We start from the raw sequence: 12,876 nt of genomic DNA on the forward strand, positions 1-12,876 counted from the left end.
CAGACAGGTGTGGGAGTATGTCAAGAGGTGTCACGTTTGTCAGCGGTGCAGGCCGGAGAATCGTAAGCCGTTCGCCCTACTACCGTCCACTAAGGCTGACCAGGCAGGAGAGTCCCTGGGGATCGGCTCGGCCGGGCCATTCCCGAGGGAGAAGAGGAACACCATGCTGCTGGTCACCATTGACTATGACACCAAGTGGGCCAGGGTCAAAGAAATTACACGAAGGGTGGGTGTCTCTCAGTCTAGACGAGCCAAATATGGTAAGGACTGGCGGAAACATGATCAGTTCCGACCAGGTGATTTGGTCTGGGGGAGAACACACCCACTTTCAAAAGCATCTGACACAGACTCGTCAAAGCTAGTGCCCCCGAAAAGGTCAGGTCCAGCTAGAAAACGAGTCAGATAGGCCCTAAAAGTTACTGAGTGAAATGGGAAGTGTTAAAACGTGGATACATTGTAATGTGGTCGACCTCAAACCCTCCGTTGGGAGGACTTGAAGAAATAGCTTCCAGCTGGGGGGGGGGGGGGGGACTGTGACAAACTGCACATTATATTATTATATTTATCTGCTTGATCTATGGGTGTTATTTTATACGTGTGACATGTAACATCTGCCCGACTTATGCATGTTATTATATACGAGGGATATGTAACATGTTGGACACAATGAGCAATATGAACATTTCCTATTCACGTGAGGGGTAATGGGTCTGATTAGGGGGTAATTGAATGATTTGTGCCACCCGACGTTACTAATAGAGGGTGCGGCACGGGGGGAGGGGAATCGAGCAAGCAACCTGTGCATCAGAAGCGACAGGAGGAAGAGAGAGGAGATCTCCTAGGCGCCAGCGTTACCGTGTTTAAGTTACTAAAAGTTTAGACTCGGGTGTAAGCTGCAGCCAAGAATTAAGAACAGACGAGCCCTGCGGACAACGGAGTCGTTGCGACGCCGTGGGGAATCGAGTGCTGGTTTTATGAATGAAACGCCGAGGAGCGGGAGGATTCTGACGGAGCCGCCGCGGTGAGATAAAGCCAAGTTTCTGTTCTGTGGATTACAAACAACAGGGGTACCCCAAACTTAAGTTATCATTTGGATCGCCGGTGCGGAGGACCGTTTACGTTTCGTTTTGGATTAAAGGACATAATAGACCCTCTCGAGGCCGCGGTCACAAGAAGCCGTTCGGACTCTAACGTGGGGCTGTTTGTTATTGTTTGTCAAGCGAGTAGGCGTCTGTCCGTGCAGTGCTCTGATGAAGTAACTTTTGGTTGTGCCTTTTGTTGTTGAAAGAAGCACTGTTTTTTGTTTATCTGTTTGTTTATTTATTTCGTTTATTAGGGAAAGAGTTAGGGACAGAAGTTGATTTACAGGCCAAAGTGTATTATTTATTTACCATCTGTTTTGTCAATTGTTTAATTTGTGGCTAATTTATATAAAGTATTTTAAGTTCAAAACCTGCCGATCCCGTTGTTTTTCCTTTAGTTAAGAATTATCCTTTCAAGGTAAAGGCCGATTGTTACATGTGGTGGCCCGTACGGGGATCGCAGGTTAAAAAGTAAATACTAAAAGCCACAATTTAATAATTGTCATAAAAGGTAAAGTACATTAACAAAAATACACTGTAAAAAACACAACCGGGGAAAAGCGGGGAAAAAAGAGAGAAGTACAATGGAACACCACAGGGAAAAAGCAAAACAGGTAGTAGCGGTGACAGCTAACTTTGAGGAAAGTGAGGGCCCTGATTTCACAGTGCAGCAACAAATGGCCTCAATGAAGGACAAGTTGCAAAGCTGCCAAAATGAAGTACAGCAGGTCAGGGGGGATTTTGAAGAAGCAATGGAGAGTGGTATTAATAGGGAACTGGGCCTAAGGGGGTACATAGCTCGCAGGATGCTGGAGATGGAGACTCTTGTCGAAACCTCAGTTGAACAGCTCAGGAAAGAAGTGACTGAATGTTTTATGAGGAGAGACGAGAGGTGGAACAGTGAAGTGGCGCAGATGAGAAAAATCAGTGCATCACACCCAAGGTCCCAAACTCCACCTAAGCCAGACATTACATTCCGTGGAGTACGTACTCCTCACGGCAGTCCCACCAGTACTCCCTACCGTCAGCCCGCCGGTGCATCTCAGGGGCCACCCACTATTGCCTCCCATGGCTTGCCCTCCAGCGACTGTTGGAAGAAGATCAACCGACAAAGCGCCTCACAGCCACCGCCCGACCTGTCGTCGGCGCAGCTCTGTGCGGCTGTGCCGGGGTTACCGTCGAGGGGCGGTGATGGTGTCACTCTGGGATCCCGAGCCCGAGGCGTCCCACCGGAGTGGGAATGTCTGATCCAGAACTGGCCGTCAGGGTTAACCCTTGCAGGCCTAGCCAGGGCTCAGGGTGCAGACCCCAGAGTAAGGGATCTACAGGAACATCTAGACCACGCCGACCAGCGAGCGGATTGTGTGGGCTATGAGGAAATCCGAGGAGTCCTATACCGAAGGCGACCATCCAAAGACGGCGGACGGAAATATCAGGTGGTGGTGCCCAACAGCCGGGTCCACTGTGTCCTGGAATATTTCCATGACCACCCCACGAGTGGTCATCCAAGTCGGCTAAAGACTCTCCTTCGGGTCCTTGAGGTGGCCTGGTGGCCGACAGTCCGCAGACAGGTGTGGGAGTATGTCAAGAGGTGTCACGTTTGTCAGCGGTGCAGGCCGGAGAATCGTAAGCCGTTCGCCCTACTACCGTCCACTAAGGCTGACCAGGCAGGAGAGTCCCTGGGGATCGGCTCGGCCGGGCCATTCCCGAGGGAGAAGAGGAACACCATGCTGCTGGTCACCATTGACTATGACACCAAGTGGGCCAGGGTCAAAGAAATTACACGAAGGGTGGGTGTCTCTCAGTCTAGACGAGCCAAATATGGTAAGGACTGGCGGAAACATGATCAGTTCCGACCAGGTGATTTGGTCTGGGGGAGAACACACCCACTTTCAAAAGCATCTGACACAGACTCGTCAAAGCTAGTGCCCCCGAAAAGGTCAGGTCCAGCTAGAAAACGAGTCAGATAGGCCCTAAAAGTTACTGAGTGAAATGGGAAGTGTTAAAAAGTGGATACATTGTAATGTGGTCGACCTCAAACCCTCCGTTGGGAGGACTTGAAGAAATAGCTTCCAGCTGGGGGGGGGGGGGGACTGTGACAAACTGCACATTATATTATTATATTTATCTGCTTGATCTATGGGTGTTATTTTATACGTGTGACATGTAACATCTGCCCGACTTATGCATGTTATTATATACGAGGGATATGTAACATGTTGGACACAATGAGCAATATGAACATTTCCTATTCACGTGAGGGGTAATGGGTCTGATTAGGGGGTAATTGAATGATTTGTGCCACCCGACGTTACTAATAGAGGGTGCGGCACGGGGGGAGGGGAATCGAGCAAGCAACCTGTGCATCAGAAGCGACAGGAGGAAGAGAGAGGAGATCTCCTAGGCGCCAGCGTTACCGTGTTTAAGTTACTAAAAGTTTAGACTCGGGTGTAAGCTGCAGCCAAGAATTAAGAACAGACGAGCCCTGCGGACAACGGAGTCGTTGCGACGCCGTGGGGAATCGAGTGCTGGTTTTATGAATGAAACGCCGAGGAGCGGGAGGATTCTGACGGAGCCGCCGCGGTGAGATAAAGCCAAGTTTCTGTTCTGTGGATTACAAACAACAGGGGTACCCCAAACTTAAGTTATCATTTGGATCGCCGGTGCGGAGGACCGTTTACGTTTCGTTTTGGATTAAAGGACATAATAGACCCTCTCGAGGCCGCGGTCACAAGAAGCCGTTCGGACTCTAACGTGGGGCTGTTTGTTATTGTTTGTCAAGCGAGTAGGCGTCTGTCCGTGCAGTGCTCTGATGAAGTAACTTTTGGTTGTGCCTTTTGTTGTTGAAAGAAGCACTGTTTTTTGTTTATCTGTTTGTTTATTTATTTCGTTTATTAGGGAAAGAGTTAGGGACAGATGTTGATTTAAAGGCCAAAGTGTATTATTTATTTACCATCTGTTTTGTCAATTGTTTAATTTGTGGCTAATTTATATAAAGTATTTTAAGTTCAAAACCTGCCGATCCCGTTGTTTTTCCTTTAGTTAAGAATTATCCTTTCAAGGTAAAGGCCGATTGTTACGTTCAAAACCTGCCGATCCCGTTGTTTTTCCTTTAGTTAAGAATTATCCTTTCAAGGTAAAGGCCGATTGTTACAGAGTTATGATTGTTGTATCTCTACATTCATCTATCTATAATATATACTGTGTGTGTGTGTGTGTGTGTGTGTGTGTGTGTGTGTGTGTGTGTGTGTGTGTGTGTGTGTGTGTGTGTGTGTGTGTGCGTGTGTGCGCGCGTGCGTGCGTGCGTATGTTACCGGGGAAACCGGGCATGGGAGGTCTGACTCCAGGAGGATATCCCAGAAGGCTTTGCTGCTGAGGAGGCTGACCAGGAAACCCATGCATTCCAGGGGGCGGGGCTAAAAGACACAAGGATATTATTGATTTTGGTTCAAATCAATAAAATATTCATTGATTTTACTGTGTGTGTGTGTGTGTGTGTGTGTGTGTGTGTGTGTGTGTGTGTGTGTGTGTGTGTGTGTGTGTGTGTGTGTGTGTGTGTGTGTGTGTGTGTGTGTTCTCTCTCACCCTGAGCAGGCGGTGGGAGGGGCTTGTTCTCAGGGAGGGCGGGTCTCTTGGTGTCCAACAGGAAGTTGTTGAAGAATTCTACTTCCTTCCTGACGGCCGTCACCTTGTCACCGTGTTTGTTCAGGATGTGTTTACGCACAAACTCTGGAGCCTACACACACACACACACAGCAGACAACAATCATGAGTAAAGGAAACAACGCCTCCTCCAAATTGAGCGTCTTCCTATAATAGCTGATATTGAGCAGTACCTTGCTAACTGTTTAGCCCTCCTTTTGGAGAGGCCGGCCATTTGCAGGCCTCTCACAAACAACTCGTGCCCTATAGACTACCAAAGATAAAAACCAAAGGTTTACATCTGTAGCCTAGCTTAGAGATGGTCTGCTCTAGCTGATGATATTTTAACACTTTGGTTAGGAAGGCTTCCTCTAAGGTTTAATCAAAAGTACAAGCCGACCTCCAGAATGAACACCTCTCTATGGTTTTCATTAACAACAATGACATCAGGGTGTTAGCTGAGATGTTAGAGAACACAGAATCATCATCATCACACACACACACACACACACACACACACACACACACACACACACACACACACACACACACACACACACACACACACACACACACACACACACACAAGGTAGAGTTAAGGTAACATTCACATGATGATCATTATAATATGGTATCATGTCTGTCTACTGAGGATGGAGCAGAAAATCTTCGCATCGCGTTATCTCCTGCTTCCTTTGTGATAAACGAAAAATTAAAAAAGCAAAAAAAAATAAAAAATGGCTGAGCCATGCAGAGAAAAACGAGAAATCTCGTCAATGGCAGGAAAAGAGTTAAAAAAATGAGACACGCTGTTTTAGGCAGCGTAACACAGCTCTGTGATGATCCATTCATTGTCAATCAGAGAAGAAGTATGTGGATGTGACATCATTCCAAAAAACGTCACTTCCGCCCGCCCTGACTATGGGATTTTCAGAAAAACTGTAACTCAGTTGCAGTTTTTTGCATTGAAAACCACTGTTTTCAGCGGGCCAAAGCCCCAAAATGGCAGATCGCGGTTGGAACATTGTGGTTCCTCTGAATACACAGATCCCTCCTCTTACCCCCTCCCTTTCATTTCAAAATTCATGGGATGAAGGTAATTACGCTGGCAAGGGGATAACAAACCATGTTTAATACCTTGGCGGGTGATGTGTTAGAGGAGAGCTGTAGACTGTTCACTAACCTGCCTACCAGTGACATCATCGGTACGCAGGTTTGGTCATTTCAAAAATTACGTGAGGGGGCGTGCGCTGGCCTAGCGGTCCAGGCTCATACCACATATGCTTCTAATCCAGCCTGACAGTGTGTCGCGGGTTCAACTCCCGATCCCAACGACCTTTGCTGTGTGTCACCCCCCCCCCCTCCCCCATCTCTCTCCCCATTTCCTGTCAGTCCACTATCCTATCAATAAAGGCAGAAAAAGACCCCAAAAATATATTAAAAAATCACACCCTGTGTGAAGGAAGCGGTGCCTTTGGGGCGGGGCTTAACTCATTTCAGTTCATCCCTATTGGTGGTCTGAGTCCACTTACCAAATTTGTACTTGGTAGCATGCTGCAAACTGGAATAATGGCTGTTTAAAGCCCAGCCAATGGGCAGACAGAGGGGGTGGGGCTTAAGTAATTACAGTTCGTCCCTATTGGTGGTTTTAGTCCATGTACAAAATATGTACTCCGTAGCATGCTGCGAACTTGAGTTATGGCTGTTTAAAGGCCAGCCAATGGGAAGACAGAGGGGGCGGGGCTTCAGCAATTCATGCTCGTCCCTATTGGTGGTCTAAGTCCACATACCAAATTTGGACTTGGTGGCATGTTGCAAACTGGAGTTATAGCTGCTTAAAATCCCGTGCTCATCCCGTGCTCATACGGGCGGACGGACATAACATACGCTGGGGGTCCCTGGAACCCTGGGGCGGGGCTTCAGCAATTCATGCTCGTCCCTATTGGTGGTCTAAGTCCACATACTAAATGTGGACTTGGTGGCATGCTGCAAACTGGAGTTATAGCTGTGTAAAATCCTGTGCTCATCCCGTGCTCATACGGGCGGACGGACATAACATACGCTGGGGGTCCCTGGACCCCTCTTTGATAACTTCAGCAATTCATGCTCGTCCCTATTGGTGGTCTAAGTCCACATACCAAATGTGGACTTGGTGGCATGCTGCAAACTGGAGTTATAGCTGTTTAAAATCCCGTGCTCATCCTGTGCTCATACGGGCGGACGGACATAACATACGCTGGGGGTCCCTGGACCCTCTTTGATAACCAGTGGCACGTGTGGCCAATGAGAGGAGAGATGGCATAGGCAATCTCCAAGTCCGTGTGTGTGTGTGTGCGTGTGTTTGTATGTGTTTCTTCTTTGCCGTGCTCATCCCGTGCTCATACGGACGGACGGACGGACGGACGGACGGACACGGAGACAAAGTCAAGTGTAAAGCGGTTGGCACCGCTAAAAAATAATTAGGCGAGAACAATGTCTTCCATCACAGCATGCAGACTTTACAGAAATAGAAAGCCTGTAGTTTCTAATAGCTTGGATTCCCCATCGATGATGTCACTGGTAGTCAGGTTTCTGAACCATAGACATATAAAGGTAGACGCCTCCTTAGGCTCTGAGGCGTGTGTATCTCTGCCGTGCTTCAGCTTCAGCAGGGCAAGCTGGAAACTTCTGTGTGCGTCACAGAAGGGGGCGTTCCGTAGGCCAATCAGAGGCAGGTGGGGGCGGGTCTTTTCTTAAGAGGCGGCCGCGCAGCAACTAGTCAGTTAGACGCGCTGTGATTGGCTCGTAGTCAACGCGCTGTGATTGGCCAGTAGTCAAACAGCCCTGTGGAAGAGCCTTGTATTGAGATACAGGTCGCTACAATGAACTGCAGAGACCAATGAGGTATCTAGGTTTCTATATCTATGATCTGAACTGTCCATAGCCCTCCTCTGAGACACAAACATGTGATTTATATGAAATCAAAAACACATTTTGGTTGAGTTGTGACAAACTGCACATTATATTATTATATGTATCTGCTTGATCTATGGGTGTTATTTTATACGTGTGACATGTAACATCTGCCCGACTTATGCATGTTATTATATACGAGGGATATGTAACATGTTGGACACAATGAGCAATATGAACATTTCCTATTCACGTGAGGGGTAATGGGTCTGATTAGGGGGTAATTGAATGATTTGTGCCACCCGACGTTACTAATAGAGGGTGCGGCACGGGGGGAGGGGAATCGAGCAAGCAACCTGTGCATCAGAAGCGACAGGAGGAAGAGAGAGGAGATCTCCTAGGCGCCAGCGTTACCGTGTTTAAGTTACTAAAAGTTTAGACTCGGGTGTAAGCTGCAGCCAAGAATTAAGAACGGACGAGCCCTGCGGACAACGGAGTCGTTGCGACGCCGTGGGGAATCGAGTGCTGGTTTTATGAATGAAACGCCGAGGAGCGGGAGGATTCTGACGGAGCCGCCGCGGTGAGATAAAGCCAAGTTTCTGTTCTGTGGATTACAAACAACAGGGGTACCCCAAACTTAAGTTATCATTTGGATCGCCGGTGCGGAGGACCGTTTACGTTTCGTTTTGGATTAAAGGACATAATAGACCCTCTCGAGGCCGCGGTCACAAGAAGCCGTTCGGACTCTAACGTGGGGCTGTTTGTTATTGTTTGTCAAGCGAGTAGGCGTCTGTCCGTGCAGTGCTCTGATGAAGTAACTTTTGGTTGTGCCTTTTGTTGTTGAAAGAAGCACTGTTTTTTGTTTATCTGTTTGTTTATTTATTTCGTTTATTAGGGAAAGAGTTAGGGACAGAAGTTGATTTACAGGCCAAAGTGTATTATTTATTTACCATCTGTTTTGTCAATTGTTTAATTTGTGGCTAATTTATATAAAGTATTTTAAGTTCAAAACCTGCCGATCCCGTTGTTTTTCCTTTAGTTAAGAATTATCCTTTCAAGGTAAAGGCCGATTGTTACATGTGGTGGCCCGTACGGGGATCGCAGGTTAAAAAGTAAATACTAAAAGCCACAATTTAATAATTGTCATAAAAGGTAAAGTACATTAAAAAAAATACACTGTAAAAAACACAACCGGGGAAAAGCGGGGAAAAAAGAGAGAAGTACAATGGAACACCACAGGGAAAAAGCAAAACAGGTAGTAGCGGTGACAGCTAACTTTGAGGAAAGTGAGGGCCCTGATTTCACAGTGCAGCAACAAATGGCCTCAATGAAGGACAAGTTGCAAAGCTGCCAAAATGAAGTACAGCAGGTCAGGGGGGATTTTGAAGAAGCAATGGAGAGTGGTATTAATAGGGAACTGGGCCTAAGGGGGTACATAGCTCGCAGGATGCTGGAGATGGAGACTCTTGTCGAAACCTCAGTTGAACAGCTCAGGAAAGAAGTGACTGAATGTTTTATGAGGAGAGACGAGAGGTGGAACAGTGAAGTGGCGCAGATGAGAAAAATCAGTGCATCACACCCAAGGTCCCAAACTCCACCTAAGCCAGACATTACATTCCGTGGAGTACGTACTCCTCACGGCAGTCCCACCAGTACTCCCTACCGTCAGCCCGCCGGTGCATCTCAGGGGCCACCCACTATTGCCTCCCATGGCTTGCCCTCCAGCGACTGTTGGAAGAAGATCAACCGACAAAGCGCCTCACAGCCACCGCCCGACCTGTCGTCGGCGCAGCTCTGTGCGGCTGTGCCGGGGTTACCGTCGAGGGGCGGTGATGGTGTCACACTGGGATCCCGAGCCCGAGGCGTCCCACCGGAGTGGGAATGTCTGATCCAGAACTGGCCGTCAGGGTTAACCCTTGCAGGCCTAGCCAGGGCTCAGGGTGCAGACCCCAGAGTAAGGGATCTACAGGAACATCTAGACCACGCCGACCAGCGAGCGGATTGTGTGGGCTATGAGGAAATCCGAGGAGTCCTATACCGAAGGCGACCATCCAAAGACGGCGGACGGAAATATCAGGTGGTGGTGCCCAACAGCCGGGTCCACTGTGTCCTGGAATATTTCCATGACCACCCCACGAGTGGTCATCCAAGTCGGCTAAAGACTCTCCTTCGGGTCCTTGAGGTGGCCTGGTGGCCGACAGTCCGCAGACAGGTGTGGGAGTATGTCAAGAGGTGTCACGTTTGTCAGCGGTGCAGGCCGGAGAATCGTAAGCCGTTCGCCCTACTACCGTCCACTAAGGCTGACCAGGCAGGAGAGTCCCTGGGGATCGGCTCGGCCGGGCCATTCCCGAGGGAGAAGAGGAACACCATGCTGCTGGTCACCATTGACTATGACACCAAGTGGGCCAGGGTCAAAGAAATTACACGAAGGGTGGGTGTCTCTCAGTCTAGACGAGCCAAATATGGTAAGGACTGGCGGACACATGATCAGTTCCGACCAGGTGATTTGGTCTGGGGGAGAACACACCCACTTTCAAAAGCATCTGACACAGACTCGTCAAAGCTAGTGCCCCCGAAAAGGTCAGGTCCAGCTAGAAAACGAGTCAGATAGGCCCTAAAAGTTACTGAGTGAAATGGGAAGTGTTAAAAAGTGGATACATTGTAATGTGGTCGACCTCAAACCCTCCGTTGGGAGGACTTGAAGAAATAGCTTCCAGCTGGGGGGGGGGGGGACTGTGACAAACTGCACATTATATTATTATATTTATCTGCTTGATCTATGGGTGTTATTTTATACGTGTGACATGTAACATCTGCCCGACTTATGCATGTTATTATATACGAGGGATATGTAACATGTTGGACACAATGAGCAATATGAACATTTCCTATTCACGTGAGGGGTAATGGGTCTGATTAGGGGGTAATTGAATGATTTGTGCCACCCGACGTTACTAATAGAGGGTGCGGCACGGGGGGAGGGGAATCGAGCAAGCAACCTGTGCATCAGAAGCGACAGGAGGAAGAGAGAGGAGATCTCCTAGGCGCCAGCGTTACCGTGTTTAAGTTACTAAAAGTTTAGACTCGGGTGTAAGCTGCAGCCAAGAATTAAGAACGGACGAGCCCTGCGGACAACGGACAGAGTCGTTGCGCCGCCGCGGTGAGATAAAGCCAAGTTTCTGTTCTGTGGATTACAAACAACAGGGGTACCCCAAACTTAAGTTATCATTTGGATCGCCGGTGCGGAGGACCGTTTACGTTTCGTTTTGGATTAAAGGACATAATAGACCCTCTCGAGGCCGCGGTCACAAGAAGCCGTTCGGACTCTAACGTGGGGCTGTTTGTTATTGTTTGTCAAGCGAGTAGGCATCTGTCCGTGCAGTGCTCTGATGAAGTAACTTTTGGTTGTGCCTTTTGTTGTTGAAAGAAGCACTGTTTTTTGTTTATCTGTTTGTTTATTTATTTCGTTTATTAGGGAAAGAGTTAGGGACAGATGTTGATTTAAAGGCCAAAGTGTATTATTTATTTACCATCTGTTTTGTCAATTGTTTAATTTGTGGCTAATTTATATAAAGTATTTTAAGTTCAAAACCTGCCGATCCCGTTGTTTTTCCTTTAGTTAAGAATTATCCTTTCAAGGTAAAGGCCGATTGTTACGTTCAAAACCTGCCGATCCCGTTGTTTTTCCTTTAGTTAAGAATTATCCTTTCAAGGTAAAGGCCGATTGTTACAGAGTTATGATTGTTGTATCTCTACATTCATCTATCTATAATATATACTGTGTGTGTGTGTGTGTGTGTGTGTGTGTGTGTGTGTGTGTGTGTGTGTGTGTGTGTGTGTGTGTGTGTGTGCGTGTGTGCGCGCGTGCGTGCGTGCGTGCGTATGTTACCGGGGAAACCGGGCATGGGAGGTCTGACTCCAGGAGGATATCCCAGAAGGCTTTGCTGCTGAGGAGGCTGACCAGGAAACCCATGCATTCCAGGGGGCGGGGCTAAAAGACACAAGGATATTATTGATTTTGGTTCAAATCAATAAAATATTCATTGATTTTACTGTGTGTGTGTGTGTGTGTGTGTGTGTGTGTGTGTGTGTGTGTGTGTGTGTGTGTGTGTGTGTGTGTTCTCTCTCACCCTGAGCAGGCGGTGGGAGGGGCTTGTTCTCAGGGAGGGCGGGTCTCTTGGTGTCCAACAGGAAGTTGTTGAAGAATTCTACTTCCTTCCTGACGGCCGTCACCTTGTCACCGTGTTTGTTCAGGATGTGTTTACGCACAAACTCTGGAGCCTACACACACACACACACAGCAGACAACAATCATGAGTAAAGGAAACAACGCCTCCTCCAAATTGAGCGTCTTCCTATAATAGCTGATATTGAGCAGTACCTTGCTAACTGTTTAGCCCTCCTTTTGGAGAGGCCGGCCATTTGCAGGCCTCTCACAAACAACTCGTGCCCTATAGACTACCAAAGATAAAAACCAAAGGTTTACATCTGTAGCCTAGCTTAGAGATGGTCTGCTCTAGCTGATGATATTTTAACACTTTGGTTAGGAAGGCTTCCTCTAAGGTTTAATCAAAAGTACAAGCCGACCTCCAGAATGAACACCTCTCTATGGTTTTCATTAACAACAATGACATCAGGGTGTTAGCTGAGATGTTAGAGAACACAGAATCATCACACACACACACACACACACACACACACACACACACACACACACACACACACACACACACACACACACACACACACACACACACACACACACACACACACACACACACACACACACACACACACACACACACACAGTACCTTAAAATTCTTCCCACTCAGAGGACAGAGTCATTTGTCTTTTCCCAGTTCCTGAGAGTTGGCCGTCAAGAACTTCTCCACCTTTAACAGATTAAAACAACAACAACAAAAACATCAAACATTCACATTATATTTTCCTTCATGTTTTCTAGCTCGTCAGACACGTTTGATGACATTAATGGCCGTGTTGTGACAGATATTCTAGCGTTGCTATTTGTATGTTGTGTATGTTTTGTAGCCGACAGTGAACACCTCATCCTGCTTCATGACTCCTCAAGTGAATCTGGCAACGAAATGACACAATAAACTACATCTATGATCAACAAACTACAGATAAACTACATGTATCTATTTATGATCAGTGTGTGTGTGTGTGTGTGTGTGTGTGTGTGTGTGTGTGTGTGTGTGTGTGTGTGTGTGTGTGTGTGTGTGTGTGTGTGTACATTAC

The 12,876-nt window shown here is 47.6% G+C and overlaps 1 protein-coding gene across 1 annotated transcript in view; it reads right to left on the reverse strand.

Annotated features, from left to right (window-relative positions):
* Positions 1-12,876, reverse strand: part of LOC311054052 (serrate RNA effector molecule homolog) — a gene marked incomplete at its 5' end in the record, with an annotated part of 32,705 nt that overhangs the window by 4,798 nt on the left and 15,031 nt on the right. Inside the window, 5 exons of the mRNA XM_084069932.1 lie at positions 4,397-4,498; positions 4,668-4,818; positions 11,506-11,607; positions 11,747-11,897; positions 12,429-12,509. Coding sequence (XP_083926058.1) covers positions 12,459-12,509 — 51 coding nt within the window. The 3' untranslated portion in view covers positions 4,397-4,498; positions 4,668-4,818; positions 11,506-11,607; positions 11,747-11,897; positions 12,429-12,458. The remainder of the gene's footprint in view (positions 1-4,396; positions 4,499-4,667; positions 4,819-11,505; positions 11,608-11,746; positions 11,898-12,428; positions 12,510-12,876) is intronic.

Source organism: Gymnoscopelus microlampas, assembly GCF_963454915.1.
Source record: "Gymnoscopelus microlampas genome assembly, chromosome: 10".
Lineage (NCBI taxonomy): Eukaryota > Metazoa > Chordata > Actinopteri > Myctophiformes > Myctophidae > Gymnoscopelus > Gymnoscopelus microlampas.